The sequence below is a fragment of the Amphiprion ocellaris genome, chromosome 20 (genome assembly GCF_022539595.1).
Source record: "Amphiprion ocellaris isolate individual 3 ecotype Okinawa chromosome 20, ASM2253959v1, whole genome shotgun sequence".
Classification (NCBI taxonomy): Eukaryota; Metazoa; Chordata; class Actinopteri; family Pomacentridae; genus Amphiprion; species Amphiprion ocellaris.
Window position 1 is genome coordinate 27,904,167 of NC_072785.1, and position 27,944 is coordinate 27,932,110.

At 40.0% G+C, this 27,944-nt stretch overlaps 2 protein-coding genes across 3 annotated transcripts in view; both read right to left on the bottom strand.

Annotated features, from left to right (window-relative positions):
* eif2ak3 (eukaryotic translation initiation factor 2-alpha kinase 3) overlaps positions 1–12,936 on the bottom strand; it is a 47,385-nt gene extending 34,449 nt beyond the window's left edge. Inside the window, exons 1-2 of the mRNA XM_023271362.3 lie at positions 12,413–12,936; positions 1,429–1,558 (exon numbers count right to left, since the gene is read on the bottom strand). Coding sequence (XP_023127130.1) covers positions 1,429–1,558; positions 12,413–12,732 — 450 coding nt within the window. The 5' untranslated portion in view covers positions 12,733–12,936. The remainder of the gene's footprint in view (positions 1–1,428; positions 1,559–12,412) is intronic.
* Positions 12,937–15,047: 2,111 nt separating this feature from the next.
* Positions 15,048–27,798, bottom strand: rpia (ribose 5-phosphate isomerase A (ribose 5-phosphate epimerase)). 2 transcript variants are annotated; one of them, XM_023271363.3, is made up of 9 exons: positions 27,439–27,793; positions 25,511–25,571; positions 25,222–25,277; positions 23,847–23,906; positions 23,589–23,653; positions 23,433–23,501; positions 21,578–21,719; positions 17,784–17,883; positions 15,048–17,700 (listed from the first exon to the last, which is right to left on the bottom strand). In XM_023271363.3, exons 1-9 carry the CDS (start codon positions 27,622–27,624, stop codon positions 17,603–17,605), a joined length of 837 nt encoding a protein of 278 aa, XP_023127131.2. In that variant the 5' UTR covers positions 27,625–27,793; the 3' UTR covers positions 15,048–17,602. The 2 variants fall into 2 exon arrangements, with proteins under 2 accessions (XP_023127131.2, XP_054862115.1); XM_055006140.1 differs by lacking the exons at positions 25,222–25,277; positions 25,511–25,571 and having other exon boundaries at positions 27,439–27,798.
* Between the last annotated feature and the right edge of the window lie 146 nt (positions 27,799–27,944).

Genomic DNA, 27,944 nt, shown 5'->3' on the forward strand with positions numbered 1-27,944 from the left:
ATCTGGGAGAGCAGCGCTCTGGTCTTGCTCTGGGCTACACTTCACTTTCAGCATGTCGGTGTGGGCGGTTTAAGCTTCTGTATACATGTAGAGACGAGGGTCTGGCTGCGCTCGTATGTGTAAACCAGTGCAGTCAACAAAGACGCTAATCCTCCAGGCGAAACAGCTACTCTCAGATTTATGTGGGGGTGTGCTGTGTGTCTGTTGTGTATGTTTGTGTATACGGAATGAATGCAAGCAATAGCAAACCCTTGGCTGGCTGTTCAAAGTGCACTGAGTTCAATTATTGGGCTAACAGTCTACAGAAATAAAGCCAGGAGGCACTGTGTTTGTTTCTGAGGAAGAGACGGAGACGAGGCTGCATCCTTAACCTCCAACTGATACGTCAAGACAGTGGAAATTGACTTTTTCATCTACTACTTGATTTTAATCATCTGACTAATGCTCTTTCAACCCATGAAGTGACCCTAGTTGACCTTTACAGGCCCTTTCAGACTACTTTCCAGGCATCTGATGACCTCATTTCTGAATAAGCATCCTGGCCACTTTAATGTAAAAGTCATAATGGCAAACTTACTTTGGACACAGAGCAAGTCTGAACTACAAGTTGTCGTATTAACAAACACGTAATGATACTTTGAGATGTGTGAAGTGATTTGGTGAGGACTTTTTTTCCCACATTTCAGCACCAATATTAGTCCAAAAACACCACATGGAGCAGAAAAGACACAGTTTGCCCAATTTATAAAACAGCCTTCACATTTTTCTACAGGTTCACATCTATTACAAACTGGAAATCTCCATTTAAAAAAAAAAAAAAAAAAAAATTTACAGTGATCAGATTAATGAGACTGACCAATAATAAATGCAATACAGGTGTTGGCTATTAAGTAAACAGCAGCTGAAGTTTCGTTTGTTGCTTCCAGTTGTTTTTAGGAGTCTTTCCTCTGAGTTTATTATATACCTGCAGCATTAAACTGAAGCAGGATCCAAAGTGACAGAGTTGGGTGTATTTACACACAAACAACAACTGAAACTTCATTAATTATTTATAATTATAATTTATCCTCAGCATGGGCACAGGATTAATCAGGTGAGTTGTCACACACAAAGGCTATAAGCTAAAGTTGGGTCTTGAGCTCAATCACAGCTGTGATAAAGTCACAGATTTTCATTCATTTTAAAATTTCAGTGCTTATGAAAATCATAAATTAACTAAACTATTCGTTATTTGGGTGTATTATAAGCTTGTTTTTCGTTCAGATTTTGTGTTTTGTCTATTATTCTTTGTTGAAGTAAACAGTAAGGGCAATAAATCTTCATTTTAGATGCTTTCTTGATGTCAGAATTCTGAAAATTAGGTAAATTTTCCTGAATTTTAGCTTTCAAATGAATAAAAATGCAAATGCAAAAGAGGTTTTCATCTACCTCAGGCTTGCTGAGGCTGGAGGACACCAGGCACCCTGAGCCGACATCTAGGTCCCACTGCTTCCTGCCCTGGTTGTGGGGATCCAGAGCCGAGATCCGTCCATCCAGAGTACTGATGATCACTAGAGACCTGAAGATAGAACACAAAGACTTCAATATACTCTCCAGACACAGCACCAATTAAGCTTTACGCACAGGCAAGGCTACATTAGACTTGTCAAGGCACTTGCATGGTGTTTTTACATTTCAAAAAAGAAATTTACAGCCATTGTTGTCCTTTAATGGTGCCTTCCCAGTGGGGGGTTTCAGTCTACTGCCATCACAGACGAGGCACTAAAGGGCGAAGGACTGCTAAGCGGCGGTGCAGATGTTGTCTTCCCTCGCCAGTCTGCCTTTGTTTAACGATCAGGGTGACCTTCAGCAGAAGCCAACAGCACACCTGTGCCACGACAAACCCCATCTTGTCAGCTGGTTTGGGTGGCATGTTGAATAAAGAGGATTATTAAAATCCCGACCAGACATCTCACACAGCGCAAACGTGTGAGATCATAAATTCTCGGTTGATAGCGAACCCCGTTTTGGTTCATCACATCTACCAAAAGATGATCTTAACAAGCAGAACCATGTGGAAGCATCAAATACAGCTGGAACGGATGGAGAGAAGTGAGCTACAAGAGGACAGGAAATGGATGAACTTTGTAAAAACTGGACAGCACATCATACTATTTTCCATCTGCTGAGGGTTTGTAACCATTTTTAATATTACTTCCATGAGACTGAAGGCACACAAACTTACAATTTATCTAAAAATCTAAATATAGAAACAGCAGTGAAGCAGATGAGGGGGATTTCATTTCCAAATACTGAACATATGTAATCTTTTCTTGTGGTCTTATATTCTCATTTTTTAACAGTAGGATGCGAAGATATCCATCCTTTGGGGCAACAACTATTAATTTTTTGCCATTGTAAGTTTTTTTTTTTTGGTTAGTCAGTTGGTTGTTTGGTCTATAAAATGTCAGATAATGAAGACAAATGGATGACAAATGTCTTGTTTTGTCCACGACCCAAAGATATTCTGTTTACAGTCACACAAGTGTAAATAAACCAGAAAACACTCAATTCAGGAAGCTGGAATCAAAGAATTCTCGCTTTTTTTCTTCATAAATTACTCAACATGACTTGATAATTAAATCAACAGGTAACAACTCACAAATTAATACATCATTTGTTGCAGCAACACCCTTTTTATCCCTGAATAATGTAAAATTTTGTTGCACTTTAGGTATTGGAAGAGCAAAGTTGCTGATTTCCAGTTAAATTTCCCAGACTTACAAGTGTTACTACTACTGCCATAAAATGTGACACAAATGCATAAACTCCACAATAAATGCTTTGTGTCGTCAAAGACTGTCTTGTGTTCGGAGTGGAGTGATTCATTCAGCAGCAAGATTAGTCTTGGCGTTTTTCCTCTTGAGCTCTCCAGCACTGGCAGAAAATTTGTGTTTGCAAACAGTGTCTTGACAGCTCAGAGAAATACCGTATCAGCACTGTTAGGAAAACAACTGGACCATTCACACACTGGTATAGTTTCTTTCATACATTTAAATGAAGATTTTTTAAAACAGAGATTTTTAAAAAAGAAAAAACATCTTAAGACTGTTGGTTTTGAGGATGCAAAGACGAAAGATTACTTTAACGCTCACATTGTACAATAAAGCGTCTACGTTTCATTCAGAAGCACTGCTGGCAGAGACAGTGAATAGCTAAAACTAAGACTGAGAAGAAATAAGATGCAGGAAGTGTTGAGGTTTTTCTTTACATGATTTATTGGCTGAGGATCTCAGACAACACCAGTGTGGTTTAACTCTGAAAAAAGACTTAAACTGGAATTACTGCCTCACAACTTGGTGTCTAAACTTAATCAAAGTGTCGACCATAGTGTGATCATTTCCTAAACCGAGCCACGTCACTTGGGAAACACCCAGCAAACAGCGAGTGAAAACTGTTAGTAAAGAAGTGAAATTGAAACTTTAGTCTGAGAGTAATGGTCCTACACAGGATGTGAGCCCCATCTCCTGGGTGAAAGTTCTGTAGCTGACTCCTTATGTAGATGTATCACCTTTAAAGCTTAAACGACAATGCAGTTTAGCTGTATAGGTAGGGAATTTTTGGGAGACATTATGGCCAAAAACAAGTTCTGCGAAGTCACAGTGACCTTTGAGCACCAAAATCTTATCAGTTCATTGCTTAGTTTAAGTAAACATTTGTACTTAATTTAAAGAAAGTTCCTCAAAGAGTTCCTGAAACATCTTGTTCACAGAAACAGGACTGCAACAACTGAATATTTCCATTGTCGATTAAAATCTTAATCCAGAAGAAGAAGAAAAACAAAGACTTTTTTAAAATCACAAATGCATTACGGTACTGTCAAACTGTGTTTTCATATATCCAAATTGGAAGTAAAATGTCAGAAAATGGTTAAAAATGTTGATGAGAGTTTCTCAAAGTCCAAGACAGCATTCACAAATGTCTTGTTCTGTCTACAACACAAAGACATTCTAGTTTAGTGGCAGAGAAGAAGACAAAAACCACAAAATATTCACACTGCAAAAGCTGAAATCAGAGGATCTGGACTTTTTTTCTTAATAATCTATCAAACTGATTACTTGATTATCAAAAGGGTTAATCATTGCAACTCTGCTTTGGAATGGGACATGGACAACTTAATAACGTCACGTATAAAGTATTGTGGTCATGGCTTTTGAATTTATTTTCCCCTCCAACTGATTGTGTAGCTCTACCAAAAAGTTTATTTGTTAAAGTCTTTCTGTACAAGTACAAATTCCCTCAATTTAACTCAATTCAGTCTTATTCATGAAGCACGAAATCGTAACATAAGTCATCTAAGGCCACTTCACATAGTAAGGTCAAGAACTTACAATATGAGACAATATAAAAGAGCACCATTCCCCTTAATGTGCCCATACAGCAATTTATGCTAACAGTTCTATCTTCTCCCTTTATTCTAGAGACACTCTGACCTAAATGAATTGAGACATTGAGCCCCACCCTTCGCCTGACTCTTAACATTTCTGCCGCATTGCTTGTCAATCATGTCCGGAGCTCTGGCAGGGGCAACATCCCGACTATTGATTTGTATCTGTCTTGAGGAGGTGCTGTCAACGGGGCTTTTAGCTTTATTTAACCAGTGAGAGTCTGCTGAGCATGCATGCTGTCTCCCAGCACCCTTCTGCCTCACATCCACACAGCTGGGATCCAGGCAGCCTCCCTCTGTTGCCCACTGGAGCACATGGGGTTTTAACTGCCTCCCTCAAGGGCAACTAGACAGAAGGTGCTGGGGGAAAACACAAATGTCGTGCCTGTCCCCAGCTCAGAGTGATAAAATTAGGTATTAAAGAAATGTTTGAAACTTCCATGCAAACTGTGACAGCTTAAAGAAGTTGCATGTATTTCATAATAGAAATGAATATGTTATTTATTATTTAGACTGAGCAGGTGAAAAGCTATCGACTAGCTATAATACCGTATTGATTCCAGCTATCGAACAGTCTTCAGACATGAAGGGGAAGCAGCATGTTCAAGGATGTGTAAGCCTTAGGAAAACTAGGAAAAGGACTGTTTCTGAGTGCGCAAATCAATTTTAGGAAGGATTCTCTTATGTTTCCCCGCAATCACTGACACATTCGCAGGGAATAACGTTTGCTGCTACTTGTATCAGCTCAACCGGAGCTGGAAGTTTGCATAAAAATGCAAATAGGATCGCTTAACAGTAATGGGCCATGTGTCTTTCTGCCCCATCAAAGCCAAGATTATCTCCCCCAAATCTGCTCTTAGCATTATCAGCCTCGCCACTAGCGCTCAAGTGTGGAGTACTAAGAAAAACATTGTTTTTTCCTCGCAGCCACCAATAAAAACAGAGCGCTACAGCCCGCTCTCACCCTCTCAATTGGCTGCGAGACCCTGCCAAAAATATTAGGCTGATTGGTTGTTGCTAAGCAGTCGGCTCTGTGAGAGGGTGGAAAGCTTTGGCGGCCTTCGCTGGGTCCGGCCCCGCCTCCCCCTCCTCCCAAGTCATGCTGTGAATGTAGAAGCGAGGAAGAAGTCAGTGAGAGCATCGAGTTCAACTTCAGAGATAGACGGAGGGTTTGAAAGAGATAGAAGAACTTCATTCTGAGAGGGAGATCAAAGGCTTTTGTGGACTCTTTGTACTCCAGATAAAGGATAAGGAGGAGCAGAAGGAGGTTGGGGGGCAGTTAACTCTACAACTTAGGTACCACGATGCTACTACAGAAAACAAGTAGCTACAAAAACAGTACCAGACCAAAAAAACACACAAAACACCAAAACAACAACAAAACAAACAGCCCTACTGTATCATTTACAACTCAAGGCAATTTATTTTCCACGTCTGAGCCCCGAGACACCACAGCTCTGCTCGTCACCAAAGGGATAACATGTAGCCTGTGGGCTGCTGCCGCTGCAGACTGTGACAGATGCAGGCGGCAGAGACAATGAAGAAGACGTTTGAATGGAGGACGAAAAAGGGAGAAAGAGGCAGAGTAGTCAGGCTGCCAACACACTCGGGGTTGTTAGCGTGCTCGCCTGTAATGCTGTCAAAATGTCATAATAGTGCCGAGCGCTTCTTCAATCACCGAGCGTACGGTGAAGCAGGGAGCCAATTAGCCTCGCTCTCACCAGACTCGGCTCCTCAGAGACACTCAGCCTCAGTCTGCACACACCGGCAAAACCGAGCTGCTGGTAAACACTCATTGAAAGAAACAACCAGGATGTTTACACAGGCTGAGTCTCCAAGGAGCTGGAGGCGCCGAGGCCGACCAATCCGAGCGGCCTGTCGCTTCCCGGCAGCCAATGGAGGCGTTATTTTCCTCCGCGCTCGGCCAATGCTGCGGCAGCTCTGCAGACTCTGGGCCAATGGTGGCGCAGGACTGCCTGTAACCATGCAACAGCAAGCAGCCTGGGTGCACGCTGGAGTGTGGAGTTCTGCTGCCACGCAGCTGCCACTCAGTCTACTGTAGCATGCAGCCACGGAGAGGCAGAACAAAAATACGAGAGCATGGGGAGCACGTGGGGAGAAAGTTATGGATGCAGCTCAGAGCCGGCCGCACCCAGCAATGCCAACTGCAGCAGCAGGATGCAGGGAAAAGGGGGTCAAGTGCATTCCTTTAAAGTCTGCACATTCTGACAGACAATGCCACAGAAATTACATATTTCAGAACATCGCAGCACACAACCAGAGCTCAGTCTTTGATTATGTGAAACACTTCCTAAAATAACACTTGGATTAAAGGTCCAAGGTTAAAAACTCCATCTGTAGAGTGTCACAAAGGTGGCTGACATGGCTGAAATGTGCCACTAAGCCTAAAGTGATAAATAATCACAGATGACATAACATCAGTACTTAACCGTGGCTTAATGTGACCAGACAGTTTATATAACTGTTCTCTCAACCTGTTAAATAAACAAGTGATCATTTTTTTTATGTCTTTGTCCCAGAAGCTGAAGCCTGACGGGAACTCGAGTGGCAGACCCGCCTTGAGCAGTCGGCTCTAAAATCGACCTCACATTTGTCAGGGTCAGTGCAGCAGCAGACCACCGCAGCAGAGAGCAAAGGGTGTGGTTTAATAAAAAAAGAAAAACTTCTAGTACTAGCATGAAAGAAAAAAAACACCATCTGAAAGTGTTGCCATCACCCTCTCTCTCTCCAACCGTCTCACACGTGGTAAAATCCAAACTCTATGGCGCCACACTCCCGCCCGCTGATTGGCCGGGATGCAGCTCTGATCTGGCGATGTGATTCGTTGTTGCTAAGCAGTGAGGAGCCATCAGGAGTGAAAACAAGACAGCGTGGTCCTACTAACTACCAGCTAACTCTGTGTTTTCAACCTCCCCTCCCTACTTTTTCTGCCTCTCTCTCTCTCTCTCTCTCTCTCTCTGTCTGAGTATCGCACCTTTCTGCCGGTGCCCCACCCATACTGCAGTGCTGCATGAAGGGTCCTGCCGACTTACCAAAATAGCCACTGACCTAATAAATCCGCTCCAGTATTGTTTAGCGATCAGCAAGGATTTCTATCACTATGTGTGGTTATAAACATAATGCAGCGTCAGATAAGTCAGTGTTCATCAGGTGCAAACAAAGTCAAGAGGTCAGTCTCTAGCGCATCAAAAAACGAGCAATTTTAAGAAACTTTTGCACAAATTATCACAAAGACAGAGTGAAAACATGGTTACATAAGGAAAAGATAAGCAGGATAAAATAGGTTAAAGAGATTATATAAGCATGTTTGAAGTGACACTGAGTTTGTTAAGTGGAGGCTGAAGAACTACTCGATTAAAAGTTCCCATGGGGAGTTCAATCATCTCCATCTTGAACTGTTATTTTGAGGACAGGGCTATTATTAAAACACACAACATCTCCCTGGTTACAGAGAGGAGACAATGCGAGAGAATGAAGAAAAAAAGAAGAAAAAAACATCTCCACTTCTTCATCCTTTACCTAACTATAGCCAGACCCATGCGGCCAACTCAAATTCTGAGCACTGGTCCATCTCTCCGTCGCAATTGGCCGACAAGTCGCCCGGCTTGGCCGATTGGCTGTTGCTAAGCAGTAGGCTGGTGGGAGCCAGCCTGCGAGCTTAGCGGCGGCCCAGAAGAGCTGCTGCAGCTACAGGGCCCTGAGGGTGGGTGTAGGGGGTGGTGGTGGTGGTGGGTACCGAGGGCGGCGGTGGGGGTAGAAGGTTCAAACAAAGCTGCTGTCCTCTCTCCTCTCACCTCCAAGTGCTCCCCGAGGTGCCACAGGCTCCCCAGCGGATCACTTACCGGCGGAGGCATCAAACCTGGCAGCGCTGTCACATGTATGATCCACATATACAGACATACATACATGAAAAGCCTCCAACACACACACACACACACACACACACACACACACACATATATATATATATACGTACGAGACAGATGTAAACACCAAGTCTCCAGAGCGGAGTTTATACCATAAAGCGTTAAAGGTAAGGCGACAGCTGTCAGCAGCAGTGACGGCAGCTCTCGTCACAAACTGAAGGCCGGATCAAAGCCAACATCTAGAATATTTATAGATTACAGGATACGGGGGTGGTGGGAGAAGGAAAAAATCAAAACAAAAACAACTGCAAATGACAGGAATTTAAAAATGCTGACATCTGAGCGGAGACTGGTGTTCAAGCTGTCCGCGTGAAGCGTTTCAACAGCGGCCGTTTGAAGTGCTACACTCCAGAATCTAATTTAGAAGAAAAAAAAGGGCTTTAGTGGAGGTCTGCTCTCTTTAAAGACGTCCAGTTATGTTGTCAACAAAGCGCTGCAGTTACTGAGATTCTTCCAAACTGGAGGAAGTAGTTCACTGGTTTGAATCTAATGTGGTATCAGGTCATAATCCTCTGTTTACATAAAGACAGAGAATAAGTGACATATCTTTAGAATTGTTTCTTTCACGGACATTAAATAAAGGAATTGGCTGCATTGTCGTCACAGGGTGGCACATTTAATCCCAGGATCAGGTTTGTTTGACTTGGAAAGGAGGCAGCCACAGGTAAAGGTCGGTCAAGGAAACGAGTCACAACATGTTTTCCACAGGCTGCTCTAGTTATTGACCAAAAGAGGGTCAACTTGACAGTTCCATTTTGGTACAAGCTGGGTTTTATCTTTATTTTTCCTATTTTAAGTCTGAACTCACAGTCAGGTTCAAAATCTCCAACAACAACAACCTGCTCAAAATGAAATGACTGCTGAACAACATTCTTCCTGTTTGCTGTAAATGTGTTTTCTGCCGTTTTGTCATGTAAATTGGGCCGTTTGAAGAGAAACTTACCTAAATCACATCTGATTCCCTGTGACATTTTCTAAAGTTCAGCAACAACTCAGATGGAAACGGAGCATGTAGTCGAGTGCATCCTCAGGGGATGGCATTAAAAAGAAATGTGTGAAGGTAAAGATAGGTGAGGGTGGAAGATGAGCGAGAGACTGAGACAAAGAGAATAAATCCAAGGGAGACACCGAACTTTAACAGTGGCACACAGACAGGGAGTGATCGGTTTTACTGAGTTTTGACCCTGAAAGACCTTTATCTAGTTCATTATTGTCTAATTTCTGTGTAACACTTACAATTTTCTCAGACTTATTACTTCACAGTTCTCCTGTTTTTCTTCTGCATCTTTTTATGAGCTACTTTGCTCATTCTTTATCTTGTACAAGTTTGTTATTGTGATGCTGTGTGCATTTACAATCTCTATGGGACCCTATTATAAACTACCAGAAATAACATTTACTATTTAGGTCAAGAGAAAAAAGTACAGATGATATATTCTAACATATTGCCTAGAGTTGCAATAATTAGTGGAATAATCGATTCATTGCCAACCAGTAAATTAGCTGTCAACTATTTTGATAAATTATTGAGCAATCTGAGCAATTTTTAAAAGAAAATAAGTCTAAATTATCTGATTCCAGCTTCTTAAGATTGAATATTTTCAAGTTTCTTTCCACCTCTATAGCAGTAAAGCGAATTTCTTAGGGTTGTGGACAAAACAAGGGCAATTTATCACCATTTTCTGACATTTTATAGACCAAACAACTAATTAAATAATCAAGAAAACAATCAAAAGTGGAAATAATCATTAGTTGCAGCCCAGAAAGTGACTGTTATAACATGACTTGAAGCCAGTAGGTGTTGGCAGACAGAGAAAGATGGTGACGGAAAAGACTGTGACACAGTGAGAAGGGAGGGGAAATATGTACACAGCGTATAGCAACAGAGGAAAGTGAGCAGTGGCAGGGTGTGACCAACACCAGGAGATTTCCTGCAGCAGCTGAGGTGACTGGCTGGGGAATAGCCCTCTTCTATCTGAGCAAACCGCTCCGCTAATTACTTTTGATTTCCTTCTTGATACTGTGCTGTGGGTGATGAAGGAAAGGAGAAGTCCATACATTGCCCTTATTTCACTCCATACTGATAAGTGTGTGCTCTTGGTGGGTGTAACCAAAACGCTACTTCTAGTCTGCCTGTGTTGGGTTTTTTTTCCTCGAAAACACCACGTGAACACTCTATTTTTCCTCAAAGTTGCATGCGTTACAACTAATAACACCTATTCCCTTTGACGTGGCTTCACAGCATGCTCAGCGGCTCCCCTGTTGTGAAGGAGCAGGCATCTCAAACACCCAGAACTAATATACAAAGCTTTCAAGTGAGCCTGGCTGACAGAAAACATGCTGCATTTTTACCGCCAAGTAGACACAAGTTGAAATATTAAGGTGAGAAATCTCAGCTATAACTTCAATCCCTCGGCATGTTTAGAAAAGTACACAGAGAATAATTTAGACCTCCTATGTTATAGGAAAAAAAAAATCACGATTCGAGAAGCTATATCGCACTCAGAAGTGTCTGTTATGGTCCTGGTAAAATTTTTAAAAAACAACAGAAGAGGAACATGATGAGGAACACACTGCGCCAAAAATCTAAGGTGGGCGTCAAACCTACTGTTTACCAAGGAAGACAAAATCAATGCCCTACCCACTGCGCCAAGAACTGCATCTGACTTTGGGCAGCAGGAGCAGCAGAAGCAGGCATCGGTGTAAACATGTGGTTTCATGTGAAGCAGTAAACTTTTGACTGGCAGCATCCTGGGGACTTTCACAGCAGAGCGACGTGCCTTCGCATGATAATATGTCAAAATGTAAACGCCGCATGACATGTTAAAGGTTGTTTGCGTTTCATTTATTAACATACGTTTTCAGATGTGTCACACGGATTCCTTCACAGTTGATGTTTAGCACAACTTCTTTTTTTTATCAGCTATCAGGGTGCCAGTCAGCATGCAGAGCCACTTAAACTTCATCCTCCAGAGCCGCTTACTTGCAAACCAGTACAACGTCCTCAATCAACTCCTGCTTAAATACACAAACAGACTTTATTCCAGCTTTACTCAGCTGAGTGGCAGCCTCTCTGCTGACAGGAGGAGATAAGCGGTGCATCATGAGGGGATGCTATCACTGTTGTCAAGCGATTAGGAAGGTTCCCTTATTGTGCTGTGGCTGTTGGATGATAATAAATGGAAGATGGGGCAATAAATGAATAGAGAACTCAATATGAGGAGAACAAAGCAGCCAGTCCTGCTCATAATGTCACACTCCACATCGATTATTTATGACATGCATTCAAACAAGTGTAATTCTGAGCTGCTTTCAGATCTCTGGGTGACAAACATGCATGTATTTCCAGTGACCTTTTGCACATCTGTGCAGTTTCCAACAAACCCAAATAACAGCAATGACATGTTCCAGCCCCATGTTGCTGAAACTGCGCAGGTGGAAACTCTTCACAAACTTTCAGCTCGATACCCTGGAGTCTCTTCTCCTCCTTTCTAGAACATTCCACTCTCACCAACACACGTTGATGCAAATAAATGCAACAAATAACTAAAAACTTGTAGCTCTAGCTAACTACCTCGACTGCCCAGACCTACTTTTAATGCAATTTTCCATTTAAACTTAAAACGATTAGCTGCACCCATTATCGGACACGAGGTCAAACTGGCTCTATAGCATTGTTGTGAGCCTTGACAGTTTACTAGCATCATATAGCATTACTTAAAAGGTGATATTTAAAGAATATGTAGAGATTATTTGAGAAAATAGGTGGTAAAAGTAGATTTACGTGCAGGCAACAACTTTTAGAGCGGCGGATGAATACTTAAAAAAACGTCAGACGTACGTTAGCTAGCTAAAAATGCTATAAAACTGACGTTTAATGAGTAAAATTAAATAAAACTTTTAGTTTTTAGCACTTCGTATAAATGTGTTTGTGAATTTAGAGGTCGTTTACGTTTTGCAGGTGTTTAACCGATGGTGTCCGATAATGGGCGCCTAGCTACTAGCTTACCGTGACAGACTTTTTGAAAAGAAAAATTACCTCGTCGGTCGGACGCTGCCGTTACTTTCCCCATAAGACTCGTCGGCCTCCCCCGCCGACCCGTTCTCGTCGTCCTCCACGGTAACGTCTGCTCCAATGACCGGGCTGCCTACGTTCTCCAAGCCGCGCTCCATGACTCTCGCACCATCTTCCGCCGAGGTCAAGCCCGGACCCCGGCTGACGGCTGCGGCGGCGGACTGCGGCTCCCTCCCGATGGCGGAGCCCTGAGCTTGCGAGGTCCGGATTCCGATGAGCGCTTTCAGCAACAGCAGGAGCACCAGGGAAATGCTCACGTTTCCAAAGTGAAGCCCCCTTTCCATTTGTAAGACTGGCACATTAGTGAAATATGAGATTTACATGCCACTGGCCTTGTAAATCTGAACATAAAAAGAAACTTACAGTGCAAAAAGAAACTTGCTACAACACAGAAAGATCCGTTGAGTCTTGCAAAACGCCCTTTCCAGTGTGTTCTTTAAGTAAACATAAACAGGTCAGCCACTGGGAAACCATGTTATTCCCTTTATACTAGATTCAGACTTGCCTTAGTAACGCTAAGTCCCGCCTTGTTTCTACACTGGGATTGGACGATGAAATCACTACATTCGTTAAAAATTAATATAAGCGTCTCCTATTGGCCGCTTCGCTGTCCATCATGTCTACTCGCATACTAAGCAGACTCCAATTGCACTTGATCTCTGTCACTCAAAAAGGCGGGCTCCCAACGCTCCAGCCCCCCAAACAGTGCACCCCATTGGCTAATCCGCTGTCTGTCACTACAGCGCAGGCGCATTGACGACTGCCACACATCGAGAGCAAGAGGTGACGCAAAAAAAGTCCCCGATGTCAGGTCCTGCGGAGGAACTGCGATTGGTCCGAAGTGTCTTCGTCTGTCCAATGAGAGGGCCAGCATCGATATGCAGCAGCGCTAATGGTGAATCCGCAGCCTGGGTGACTGAGTGGAAGCACCTGATTGGATCTTGGAGCCGTCACTCACGAGTAGTTGTCAAGACAAGCCGACATGAAAGCATCAACGTGGCTTCAGTGGAGATGACAGATAGAGTTCCTGTTCCTGGTCACGAGTTGTGTTTTTCAGTTTCGGATAAATGGACGAGGAGGACTATGACATAATAATAACAATAATAACAATAATAATTACAGCAACACCACAAATAATAATCTAAAATATATCATGTAAAATAAATATTTTAAAAAAAGATATTTTCTATATAACGGCTTTTAAGTCCATTAATAGCGTTTTCATATACATATATTTCATGTATGTATAAATTAATAAACAGTTGCTGTACACGTACCACACAAAGCACGTACAGTTGTGCAGGCAGCTGCTGGATGTGCTCAGAATATATTTTGATTTCACGTGTTATATGAGGTCATCGTGGACCTCAGATTGCTGTGTTTGCAGTAAGAAACATGCAGCAGAATAAAGCTGCTTGTGTTTCTAGCGCCCCTCTGTGGCCAAACAGGGAGGTTGCATCATCAAGGTTTACAGTTTAGGAAGATTTTTCTGTTGTGTTTGACATTAGCTAAATTTGTTTAATGAATAATATAAAAGGGTTTTAACATTATTATTTGTCAGTCAGATAAATGTATACAATAAATTATACTTAGCATTAATATTTAAAATATTCAGGTATATTTATGTAACAAAAAATATTGTAGTCTTAACCTGTTTTTATTCATATTTATATATTAAATAATACTGTAGGGTCTTAACTTAATAATTAATTTAGACAGGGACATTTGGGTAATAAACAATATTATAGTTAATTATTATGTAAGCATATCAGGTACATTTATATGAAAATTACTATTTTAGGGTTTTAACATTTAAATTAGTCCAATAAATTTAGATACTGTAGTCATAATATTGATATTTAAACTAGTCAGGTTATATTATAACTAATTTTGCAGTGTCTTCACTTTATTATTTACATTAATCAGGTAATATTATATAATTATTGAAACTGTAGGGTCTTACCTTTTAAATTAGTCAGGGAAGGGACATTTATTTTGTAAGTGATAGTGCTGGATTTTACCCATAAAACTTAATTGAAAATAGTAAATTTGTATATTTATATATATATATATATATATATATATATATATATATATATATATATATATATATATATATATATATATATATAAATATATATATATAAATACTGAAAGGTCCTAACCTAAATCTTTAAAATAGTCTAGTAAAGTTCCATTAAATGTATAATAAAAATATTTTAGGGTCTTAATTTGAAATTGTAAATAAGTCTGGTACATTTTTACAAAAACTAATACAGGATCTTAATCCTAATATTCAAATTTGTCACAAAAATGTATAAAATAAACACTATTGTAGGCTCTAAAGTTAAGATGGTACAATAGTATTTCATATATATAGAAAATGAGAGCCAGGTGAGTTTTCTTTTAGTATCAAGCAGCAACAAAAAGTTGTCGCATGATCAGTATTTTGATTCTAACTTTTATTTTCTGACATCGATTAATAGTGTCTGGTTGAGGACCTACTTTTGGAACAAAGGCGATGCTCCTCTATATCACGTTACTGACAGAACGACAAGCTCGTACTCAATCACCAGAAATAAAACAAGGAGGCCTGCTGTTCTTGTTTTGGTCCTGTATTGGTTGACAGAGAAAGTAGTACCTTCACAGCAAAAAAAAAAAAAAAAAAAAGTCATATTCACAGTCGACTGGTAAAGAAAGAAAACAAAAGAAATGCTGGTGCAAAAACATCAAACTTCATCTCCACACCTCTGAGGCAGAGGAAGATTGTAAAATTCAGCCTCTTCGATTTGATTTACGAGACCAGAATCAGATTGTTCGTACCAGAACAGAAACAAAGACAAAATCCCCAACATTGTAGTAAATTGTTCTCCCGAGTCTCTCAGAGATAAACATAGAAAAACACAGATTTACCAAATAAAAACAGAGTGTAAGGCATTGTGAGCCTGAAGCAGAATAGCTGCATTCCACAACAACATAACTGACAGATGACGTTGTAATATCAGCATATAGAATGATATAATACACAGAAAAGCAGGAATGAGGAGAGGTATAACAGTATTTTGGGTAGTACCTCGAAGTATTTTAGCTTTGTGTGACACTGAAACTGTAGCACAAACACAAAGAGATAAGACTGTGTGCAGCTCCACCTTTAAAGCTGCACTGTACAGTATTTTTTAATGAAACAAACTGACCAACCAAGAAGCATCTTGAATATTTCTGTTAAAGAGTTGATCAAATTGAGCTTTAGGAACTCATTACTTGCATTTATATACTGAACAGTCGTTCCTAAAACCTCACAGTGCAGCTTTTAACACTTAGACCAGCAGCTACATCATCAGATTTTTGCTACTTCTCAATCTAAAAATGATATTTTATTGCTTTGGCACGCCAAGGCACATAGAACGTACCTGTGGTGCTACTAGTACCAATAAATGTGACTACTTTTTGTCCTTATTACCCATTTAAAGTTATGGCACAAGAGTGACTTACAGGCACAAAAAGAACCGACACAGTGGAGGAAGGTGCATGCAGTGAAGTAACCATGTTCAGAGGTTGTTGTTTTTGAAGAAACAGTGCGTTAAAGTGTGGACGTTAACCTGCAGACTGACTGGAGCAGCTGCTGAAACTCAGAGGAAACCACAAAACATTTTCCAAACTCTGTCTTCACCCAGGGCAGGAAACCAGACCGATGGGCTCATAGCAACAGCAGCTATCATGGGAGAATTACATCAAAATGTGACCTAACATGACTGCAAACACACTGGCCAGAGGAGTAAACAAAACCACAACTACAGCCAAAATTCTCCATCCAGCTCTGCTAACGTGACTTTAACACCGTGGTGACACTGAATCACGTTGGTGGAGTGGATATGATGTGAAAAATCTATTTTTACCGGCTACTTACAGCATAAGGTTGTGGTTTTTGATTTGTTTGATTTCGTCTTTTATTTCTGGAGGGTGATAAAGTTCACGTGTTCACCAAGTTTGTGTAATATAGGTACGCTAACATCTGTAAAGTAACTAAACAACCGTTGGCTGATGTTAGCAAAATAAATGCTAATCAAGAGTCCAAAGCAGAACCCCTGTTTGATTTCTGTGAAAACGGTCACATCTTGCATAAAAAAATCTAACCAGAAGACAGATCTGCATGGCACATATGCAGCACTTATGCCTGTTAGAGCCAGTTTAATTGATTAGAATGGAAATGTAATGTTGCAGCAGCTGCTCCATGAACAGTCAGCATACGCTCAGTGCAGCCTTTCATGCCAGAAGCGAGTAATTTTCAGATTAACATCCAGAAACACAGACAGCATTTTATACTTGTGCAATGTGAACCTCAACAAATACGGTTTCTAGTGTGTAAAACTGTTTTCGAATTATGTAAATGCATCACTACACTGGCACAAAATGAGGCACAGCACTGATATACAGGATGATCACAGAGAAACGGAATGTTTTTACTCATTTTTGTAGCACAATTTCCCTTTAACAACAGGAAAACATGCATTAGAGCTGACCTGTGTGTATATATGGCACATAACAGACGGCTGTATTTATTTTTATGTCTGCCTCATGCGTCTTCGCAACATGAAAAACAAACAACAGAAGCTTCATATCTGCACCACAGGTTTCCTTATTAACTTATGGAGCTTCTTGCTGTTTGAATTTGCATATTAATTAGTGAAATTAATTAATTTCTCAGCTGCCTACAGTGTGTTGAGATTCAAACTGACTGCTTATCGGTTTATGAGATTTTTAAATGTAACTTTCACAGCACTTTTTTTTTTTAAGCTATAACCTCAAGGCACACCTCAGTTTCACTCTGCAGACATTCAGTCAAACCCATTAATTACAGGAAACATTCCCAGTGTGACCAGGAAGACAAACTGAGAAACCAACAGAGAAAAAAACACAAAGACTCTCACTTGATTTCACCCATCAGGCACTTTAAAGCTCAGAATCAGAAGCACCGCCTGCAGGATGAGAGAAATCAAGTGATCTTCAATTGGTGGAAACTTCTCTGCTGCAGTTTTTTTGTCCAGTTCTGGAAGAGGTGCAGCTTCGGTTTAAACGCAGCCTGAAACCGGGTTTGAATTCGGCACTTGCGGGAGAAGTGAGGTCGGTCTAGAGATGAGGAGAGAAGACGATTCATCAGTTGACCGGAGGATCTCGGACCTGAATGCTGCCGTCCTCCATCCCGAAGTAGGCCCGTTCAGCCATGCCGACGAAGAGCCCCGTGTCCACCACACCTGAGCACACACACCTGGATGTCACACAACTAAACCCCCGCATTACTTTCTAAAATGAGCACAGCTTTCTAACCGCTCCTCACCTGGAATCATCTTGATGGCGGTGTTGACCTCCTTCCAGTTCTGAGCGCGCTCAAACTTCCAGTCCAGGATAAAGTTGCTGTTGTCGGTCACCACAGGACCCTGAGAGGCAGAAACACACAACTCGGTTACTTTACAAAGCTTTCACATGGTGCTTTTACTTTTGGCAAATGGAAAATATTACAAGGGAAGAACAGCTTGGCTAAAAATCCCATAAGAGACATAATTTGAAAGGGAAAATCTTCTAGTTTCTAAATATGTGTCTGTTTAACATGCAACTAAAACTATTTATAACTAAAACTACAGTTTAAAAGGTGAATCGTCCACATTTTTAAAACAATTTTTGCTCAACCATCTGTGATTTGCCTGAAAATGTTATAGCATAAAACAGAGCTGCCAAACATCTGGCCCGTGGGACGACTTTGCAAAGTGTAAACATTACAGAGAAGACACTGACTGCTAATTGTAAATTTGTAAAACTGTATATCTGAAATAAATATCATTCAGTTCCAGATACCTGTGACTAAATGTTTTGTTCCTTTGTAGACACACTGTGATCTATAAGTTGTAATGTGTAAAAGATAAACTGAGGCGTAATATTGTTGAAATTGCACAAATTTTTCTTACGGAATTTCAGGTTGTTCACAATGTTTTGTAAGAAGATGTGAACATTTTCAGAATTGTACCTTTTTCCCCTAAAACAAAGGGAAAAATTTGGTGTTATTGTTATTTATAGACTATAATGCTGTGACTTTGCAAGTCACTTGAGATCAAATTGGACTGTATGTGGCCCCTGAACTAAAATGAGTCTGACACCCTTAACATAAAATATGGATATTTAATTTTAGCTTGATATATCAAATACTTTCTGGGATCATTTCTTTTCTTAAACTTGCCTGGCACCCCAGTTCCAGCACTATTTATATTTTTGCAAATTTAAACCTGATTCTATGTTTGAAAGACAATAACTGAGGAACTATTACCGATGAAACCCGTATTTTTTCCCCCATATTTCAACTCACCCATAATCAGTGATATTGAGAATTCTGAAACAATTGTATGATGAGAAATACAGCCTCAAATTTCAATGTGCGACAAAACATGTTGAAAGTGGGTCGACGGAAATAATTTTTTAAAATTCCCTCAAAGTATTTGACACAACAATCTTAAATTTCACAGATACCATTTTAAATATTATATTTGACAATAAAATAGTCTGAAGAAAATCAGACAAAGTCAATCAGAAGGCCCCTGATGATCTGAAATAGAATAATCAAACTCATCTCAATGACGTTACAGATATAAATAGAAATTCTGACTAGTCACAATGTAATGTGTGTTATTATCTGTAATGTTGCTTCAGTACAGTCAAACTCAGCCTGAAATACCGGCTTGGCAGATGACTAAACACTTTATTGTGGTCTGACTTGTGTAGTTATTAAGTGATCACGTGCAACCGCAATTAAATAACAGCGTGTCTGTGATCATTAAAGCTTCGTGGGTAAACAAACTGTTCAGTCATTACTACATAAACTGGTTCGTGGCTCAGCAGTCAGACGGAACAATGAAAACATGACGAGTCAGAATAACAATCAGAGACTCCCGAGTCTGACTGGATGTTGTTTGTTTCAAAGGACTGAGTAGGAGTGAAGTTCTACCCTGCAGACTGTTAATGAGGCAGTTACAGAGAGCGTGTAGGAGTCGCTTTGGTCCGCCGGTTTCAGTGCAAACTTTCCTCAGTTTCACAGTTTATCACAAGCCTGACATGAAGCTCCCATACAAGTCCATTCTTAAAATGTAGTTTATACTTTATCTAATATTGCAGCAGTTCTCAACCTCCAGAATGACCAGTTTGGACTAAGAAAGTCATCTTGTGAAATGGTGAAATTTGGCTTAATTATGGAGTATGACTGGACTGGAAGTGCTTTCCTCAGTACTTTAACAAAAACAGCTTCTTAGCCTGTTTGGTCTTTGTGGTTGTAAATACTAGTGGATCTACTTCCATTTCTCCCCAAGCAATCCACAAACAGAAAGTAAACAACAGGAACATGAAGAAATAGTCCACCACAGAGTTGCAAACCCTACATTTTTGGTTCTATGCAACATCTCCTGCTGATTGTGACTGATTACAGTGAATATTCTGATTAATAAATGTAAACAAACAATAAATAACCCTTTGTTTAGTTTAGTTGTAACAGCTAGCACTTAGATGATGTTCAAAGTGCTTCAAAATGTGGATTTCAGAAATGTTTTGGGAGTTTTTCCTCACTCTAGACATTCTAAACCCTCTCTATTTCAATTGAGCCACCAGATGCAGCTTTATACAAAGTTATCAAGCCTTAGTTGTCAGGGACTGTAGTATAGTACTCACTCCCCACTGGGTTTTAGCTCCAAATTCTCCCTGTTTTTGTCCAAAGACCTTTAAGGCTGTGTGTTTTAACTGGTCTCAGGCTTTCATGTGTAAGAACGTCTGAACAAATAACACACTGCAGAAAGTCAGGCTGACACGTTTGTTGGGAGCTCAAGGCTCAGTGGGAAGTCTTGATGGTGCTGCTGTCGGACTTTCAGGTGACTGACCCTAAGATGCTTTCCACTGTCCTGAGTCTTCAGCTTTAATACTTTTCCTGAGAAGAAACTGATCCATAGTTTTTCCACATAATAGCATAACTGGCCATAGCTCCATGGTTATACTAGCACAAAAGCAAACACACTCAAAATTCATTTGCAGATAAATTATATAACTGGTACCAAAACATTCTTCAGTCTATATTACGATCACTTTCCTCTTCTCCACAACCATATGTCAACCTCTAGGAGCCGAGGACCCTAGATTGAGAACCACTGCACTATTCCACCTTCTGATGCTCACTTCATTGCCCCAACTAAAGCCTAATGCAAATGAAGGCACAATAAAAAAAAAGATCCGACCTAAAAAGAACACATAGCAGAAAAAAAAAAAATGTAAGACTTATTAACAATGACCCAAACCTGATCCTAAGACAGAGATCTGAAGTAACCAGGGCAGTTTTTCACTGATTGGTATCACCACAGACTTCCGATTTAAAAAACATTCTTAATAAATGCAGCACTATCTAGCAATAATGGATTCATTTGTATTATACGTGCTGGGCAATATTAAACCATTGACACATGACACAAACTGCTAATTATGTTACAGTTGTCATGTATTCCACTTTTCCTTCATTTAACACACATTGCTACTAGCTGGAGGTCATTAAGCATCAGAGAAGTCTTTGTCATGGTGCCACTTTACCAGAAAAACCCCCACAATGCTCTTTGCTTGCCGAGACAGGACTGGCTACCTCCTCTTGTTGCTATAATTTTAAACAGTAAGAGACTCAACCAGATACTACAGTTAATCTAAAACACCATAAATGTGGAAAAAGGCCTCAGATTTGTACCCAGTATGGGCAGATATTAAATATTACATGGGAGGACCAAAAAAAACTCATCTGGGACAACCATATTGCTTATTGGTGTAGGTTTAGCTGCTCTGATGCTTTTTGAGAAGGCATCTGTAGAGTTTTAGTGTCCCTAATTGGGAGGTATTACCACCCATCATCCTCAAAATGGACCTCAGGGTCTCCACCGACACTTGGAAACGTAGCTGTCTAGCATGACAACACAAATTCAGACATATACCCTGAAGCAGCACCGAGCGAAGCTGTGAGTAAACAGAACAACTGTGAAACTGCTGCTGTAACAAACAGAGTTGCTATGAAGACGGCAGGAGAAGAGCAGTGTTGGATACAGACGTCAGGGTCGATCCACTTACTGCTTTACTGACAGCCATCCGCAAGCTGGCCTCCCCTCCGAAGCGCTTGGCTATCGTCCTGGAAACGGGAACGTACGCCATGGGGATAACCTCGATGGGAACTCCCTTCTTCCACTGCTGGCCCAGAGCCTTGGAGTCTTTCCTGAGAGAGGAAAACAGGAATCAAAGCAGGACACACACACAGTGGAGTCTTTTAAAGGATCCTCACATAGATACAGACCAGGCTGAAAACACTAATATTTGATTTAAAGAAAAAAACTCTCCACAAATACATCATCTGATTGTCCATTTGGCAAAGAATTCCACAGTAAATGATGGTGGAAACACTGGACAGGATGAAGTCTGTGTTTAGTTTGAAGCTAGAACATGTGGGATTGCAGAAAACAGCAAGAGTAAAGCAAATTTTGAAACCAAACAACTGAACAAAATCCCTTCAGGTCTCCCTCCAAACCACATAAATGTGCATTAAAACTGTTTCCAAAACATCCAGTTCAAACAAACACAGACCAACATAAGGAAAACAGTCAAAAAACCTTTACTATGAGGCTACAATGCAGACAGGCACCAAACATAAACACAGATATGTTTAAAAATAAGCCAATAAAACTAGAAGAGGAGGCTGAAGACCACAAATAGCAAGGAAAGATGCAATATTATATAAATCTGGCAGGTTTAGCAAGTCAAGATGGTGCAGATTTAAGTGAAAATGCAAAATGTGGCTGCACTTTTTGCTGTATCTCCACTATGTCCACCTAGCCTAATGGAAAACTTGTGCAGTGGCAGAGTTTGTGCAAACATTTCAGGTCAAACAATCATCTCATGAAGACAGAAAACAATGATTAAACAGGTTTTTTCAGGTCTGTGACTGGAAAACATAACAGGTTTTTTTTTCCTTTTTATTACAAGAACACCTGATTTATTGATTGTTGTCTAGATGTAAAGAGACTTTAAACAAATAATATTTAACTTTAAGTGCAATATAGAGAAAGTGATGTTATTTCTAGTAGTGTAAATGCAGCATAACAAGTAAAATATTTCCTGAAAGACTCTAAAACCCTGAAAAAGACTGCGCAGAGACTGTCAACAAGTGTATCGTACACAAAAACTTTTAATCCTTCTCTCTGTCATTTAAAAGGTGTCCAATTGAAGCAACCAACTGCTGCTAATGTAATGCCAAAACACACCAAGCAAAGGTAATTTAAAAGGATTATTTTTCATTGTTTCACTAATGCAATATAATAGAAAGTCTTTCATACTAAACATGAGGAAGAACACAGCAGCTTCCAAAACAGCTAACATATAAAGTATACAAATTTAAGAATTGCCTCCTGTGAAAATGACATTTTTATGATTTGGTAACTTGTCCATTTAGAGTGTTTTTTATGAGACACGTGAGAAAATAAACCTTTCTACCTAGAAACTGCAGCGTGCCAGTGACAAATTTTGACTTTTTAAAGTCAGAGGTGACAAGAAGCACCATTTTCTCTGTCCTTCTACAATCACCATATATTTTACCATAAACCCTCCACTGCTTTATTTCATATGCGCTCATAGCACTTGGAGTTAACTTTGTGGTTTAGCTGTCAGAATCTACACTGCAGTGGAAAAACAAAGGCTGAAAAGGCCCATTACAGGGACCTTCCTATGAATTTTTTGCACCTGTTTGGGTTCCTGAAGTGGAAAATGGCCTTCTGATTCAAAGAAACTACTTGTAAAAAGTTAAATCAATGACCATAGGGAGATTTTAGCACAGTCTCATCAGAATAAATCACTTTATTTTCATTTGAGCTGTCAAAAATGTCGCCGCTCCTTCTTTAGCAACTGAAATTCTCACAGTAAAATAGCAAATACACACCTGTAGTCGGCAATGACGACAAAATGTTTAGCACAGCCGGCGACGATCTTCTCTTGAGTCAAGCAGCCGCTGTGAAGCAAAAAGAAGAAGATGATTAAGAAAGAGACATCAGGCAGATGCTGATTAAATTGGGCTATTTTAATGAGCTGTACTCACCCTCCACCTTTTATCAGAGTGAGGTCTGCGTCCACTTCGTCTGCTCCGTCGATCGCCACATCCAGCTGAGCACAAACGTATTAAAAAGTATATCAAGCACAGCTGAAACCAGTACAGTCTTCCTCAAATCTAGAAACAGTCAGCGGCACCATTCATGCGTGTCTTTGCAGGAAAATTTTTTTCGATTGTGCATCGACATACTGCAGACTTCTGTCATTTCTACGGCTTTCAGTTTAATTTGTAAAAAGCTCATCATACCTCCGGGTGCCTGTCCAGATCTGACAGCGTGAGGCCGTGCTGCAGAATCAGCTGGCGAGCCTGCATGACAAAGAAAAAAGTGAGGACCACAAAACTAACAGGACAAGCCAAACAAATACAGATTTATTTTATTTAACTTATATTAACAACTTTAGGAGCCACCAAGGGCACACTTTCAGTTCCAAACATGTCGAGAGTGCAAACAAAAGAGAATAAACTTAGCAATAATGCACGAGAAAACAACTCAAAACAAGTTCTATTTAAGAGTGGAGTAGGTACAGTTGTGTTACGTTTTAAGATTTGTTGTAACATTTTCCAGGTATGTGCAAAAAAGTAGGACTTCAAGCCTTAGCCAAACGCGAAAACAAACTGACTTGCGACTTTGGTACCAGTTTAACAGAGACGTTAATTATGGTGGCATCTTGCAGTTTAGTGCCTTATAAATAAAAAAGAAGCCGCTGTCTGTCACGTCTCACTGCTAGAGATGTGCAGCCAACTTTTCATACATTAAGCAGTGATGAGAAGAATAACTGTCACAAGGAATTAATCTTAAAGCGGAGCGGAAAACGGAATTATTTTACTTTGAAGGCAGATGTGTGTCTGTCAGTAACATCTCCATAATGTGATACAGACAAACAAACTGGCTTAAATTATTTTTTATTTGTGCTGGATGTAGGAAAATTTGTTTTGATTCTTCACAAATATAGAAACAAATACAATTTTCTTATTTTAAAATGCATTTTAAAGCCACAATATTTAAAGGCTACTGATAACTGCGGCTAATGCTGCTAATGTGGCTAAAAAATAACATATTTTTGTGCTTTTATTCATTTTTTATTACTATATTTACAATGTAATTATTTATTTTTAATTTTGTAATTTTTTATTTACATTTTTTAAATATTTATTTAGAATTTTGTAATATTTAAATTTTTTATTTATTTAAAATTTTTAAATATTCATTTATGTATTTATGCATGCATTTATGCTTTTATTTATTTATTTTTGTTCTGCCTCGCTGTGGTTGGCTTCCCTTCTAAGTCAGTTAATTATTAATTATTGCGTTTTCTCCATCTCTACAAGTAGGAGGAGATAGCTAGGGGTTAACGGTGGGGGGGGGGGATTCCTTCTGTTCTTTCTGGGGAGGTGAGCTGTCACTGAATAAAAACAAAAACACAACACAGTACCGTACAAACTGAAAATTTAGTTACAAAAAAGAAAAAAACTTTCCTTGTAGGCTCAATTAAGTGTAATAATAGTAAAAAAAATATATACTATGTAGACATTAAGCCACTAGAGTGAAAATACTACTACTAATAATTGATTCTGCTGGCCTATGGAGTAAAACTGCAGTGTATTCAGCTCTCAAATTGACCTGGAAGGAGGTCGGAACACACACAATGTTGAGTTTCTCTTGTCGAACTCTCTCAGCTGCAACAAACACAACAGAAGAGAAAGATCATGAGTGCAATAATACATGAATCAGTAATAAATCATATGTTCTCATAGCTTAAACTGAAGCCCTTTGTGCATGAAGATGAAGAGAAACACATCTTGACAACATACAAAACTATTAGCTTAATTCTGCATCATGTTGAGACATTATCGAAGTCATTTCTGAGTTATCTTGTGAATTAAATAAAAATTAAAATGGTTTTATCCACCTAATCTGTCCACGGCATAAACGATGGTCGACCCGCTGCCAACTCCGACCACCTGGTTGTTCTATAAGAGACAGAAAAGCACTTAAACTCATGCAGTGATGCTACATTTCACACCAGGGATGCAAAATGTAAATGCTGAAAGAATATTTAAAATTAACTAGGAGCAAAAAATTGCCACGTGCTGCATAAACATTTACGTTTCTGCAGGAGGGAAGACAATAAGCATCAGTGATGGTCAAAATATCATTGAAATTACTTTGTTATGATGGATTCTACTCATGAGATGCTTCCCACATATAGAAAAAGATAAGCTATCAACACTTTAATGAAACATTTAAATAGTTATTTCTCTTTTTTAAATCTATATCTTCTTATTTTTTGATATTTTATGAGCTGACTGTCATAGCAAGGGAAGCTGGGTTTAATAATTTAAGCATGAAACAGGTAAATACGCCTATTTAATGTATGATCTTAGCTCAAAAGTCCAAATTATAGCACCTCTAAGCTACAGCACACTGGCACAACATAAATATGCATTAACATAAACAACTCTTGCACAATATACACTGCACTTTAGTTTCACAGTCTTTTTCCTCATTATTTAAGACTTTTTTTTTATGAGGAGCTTTTTGTATCATGTATTGTGTTATTGCACAGCCCACTTTGCGCTGAATACACATACTGTACGAGCACATGACAAACAAAAAAAAAAAACGTCTCTGTTAGAATGAATCCTGCCCCTGAGGTAACTTGTGACATTTTAGTTCTGCTGCTTTCAGGGAAATTGCACAAGAAAAGTACGTCCTAGAAGCAACTTTTGAGAGTCTATTGGTAACAGAGATGTGTATGTCGCTTGCACGATTAATCGAAATCTAATATTATTAAGCCACAATCATCTGCCAAAGACTGATGTTAAAGCCGTTAGAGCTACTTATATCTGCTTTGAAGAGTCAGAATGTGTAAGTACACATGACCTTTGGGTCTGCGGTGAAGAAGTGTTTGTCTTCGGGGATGTCTTGCAGCCAAGTAGTTGTGACTGAGCCAATATTTGCAGTTTGTAACGCAATCAGGCACGTATTTAGGACGATTATAGGTCAACGCTATAGGAATCAGAAGACTGTGTTTGGTTTGTCTAATATCCTCATTTAAACTGTATTTAACATGATTTACGGATAGGTTTTAGATATTAACTTCAGTAAAAGGCTCTTTTGTGATTTTCCTGTGGGCTATAATGTTTAAAATATAAGTCTCAGGAATGAAATCAAGTCATTTATTACATTTAGGGCACAATGAAGAGGCTGCAATTAGTGTAAAAATGCATTAAATGAACTGGATTCGTCTTTTAAAGGCATTTTAAGTGGGAAAACAACTGGATTTGTTGTAATGTAGAACACAGAACAGGTAAAATACCACTTTATGATACAAAAGGGGATTTATTTGTTTTACTTTATTTCTCTTTTGCAAGTTATGTCAATGTAAGACAGAAAACTAAACAAAATATTTAAAATATGTGTATTTATTATGCAACGTGTTACAGCATCAGTGTAATGCTGAGTCACTACACGTTAGCTATTTCTGTTTGAGCATCACTTAAAACTACACTGAGTCCTTTTGCTAGCAGCTAGCATACAGTTATTTATATTTAGTCCTTAATACCGAGCTAAATTAGCCCACTATATGGGGACAAGCCGGCATAACACCGCGCTAATTCCGTTCCGAGCCGCGCCAGCTAGATAATATATTGACAAGCTAGGCTAGGCTAGCAAAGTTAGCTTAACGAGCAGATGCAAAGTTAGCCTAAAATAGAGATGTAGCTTAAGCTAACTCTGCTAGCACGTTAGCCTGGAGGTAAAGCGGATCTGGAGTGAACAACAAGCAGGCAGAGTGTGTTTAAACTCGGCTAACACCCACCCAGAGTCCCCCCCTACCTGGACGTGGTTGTCCACAGCGGCGTAAGCGGCCAGTTTCTTCGCCTCCTCTGCCATGTTGTTAGCCGCACTCACGCCGAAGCCACACACGTGCTTGCTGCCGCTGAGAGCCGCCAGCCTCCGGGACGGTGAGGAGAGGAATCCGGCTGCCAGGTTACCGACGGAGACCCACCCCTGGAGTCTCATGACCCGGCCCACAGCTCTCGGAGACCGGCCCACAGGGAGACACGGAGCCGCAGACGGACCACACCAGGAGGAGGAGGTGGACCGGGTGAAAGTTGATCTGAGTGTGTGTTTGCTTTAAATCCCGCTTTTCAGCTGATCACCTGTAAGTAAACAACCTGTTGATCGTCTGTACACGGATCATATGACTTGCAGAGCTGCGGCTGTCTGCGCATGTGCAGTTCAGCACCACAAGGGCAAATAAACAACTTTAATGTAAATATCTATTTTAATTATCACTATTATTTTTTACTATAATAATACCACTGATAGTTCTATATAGA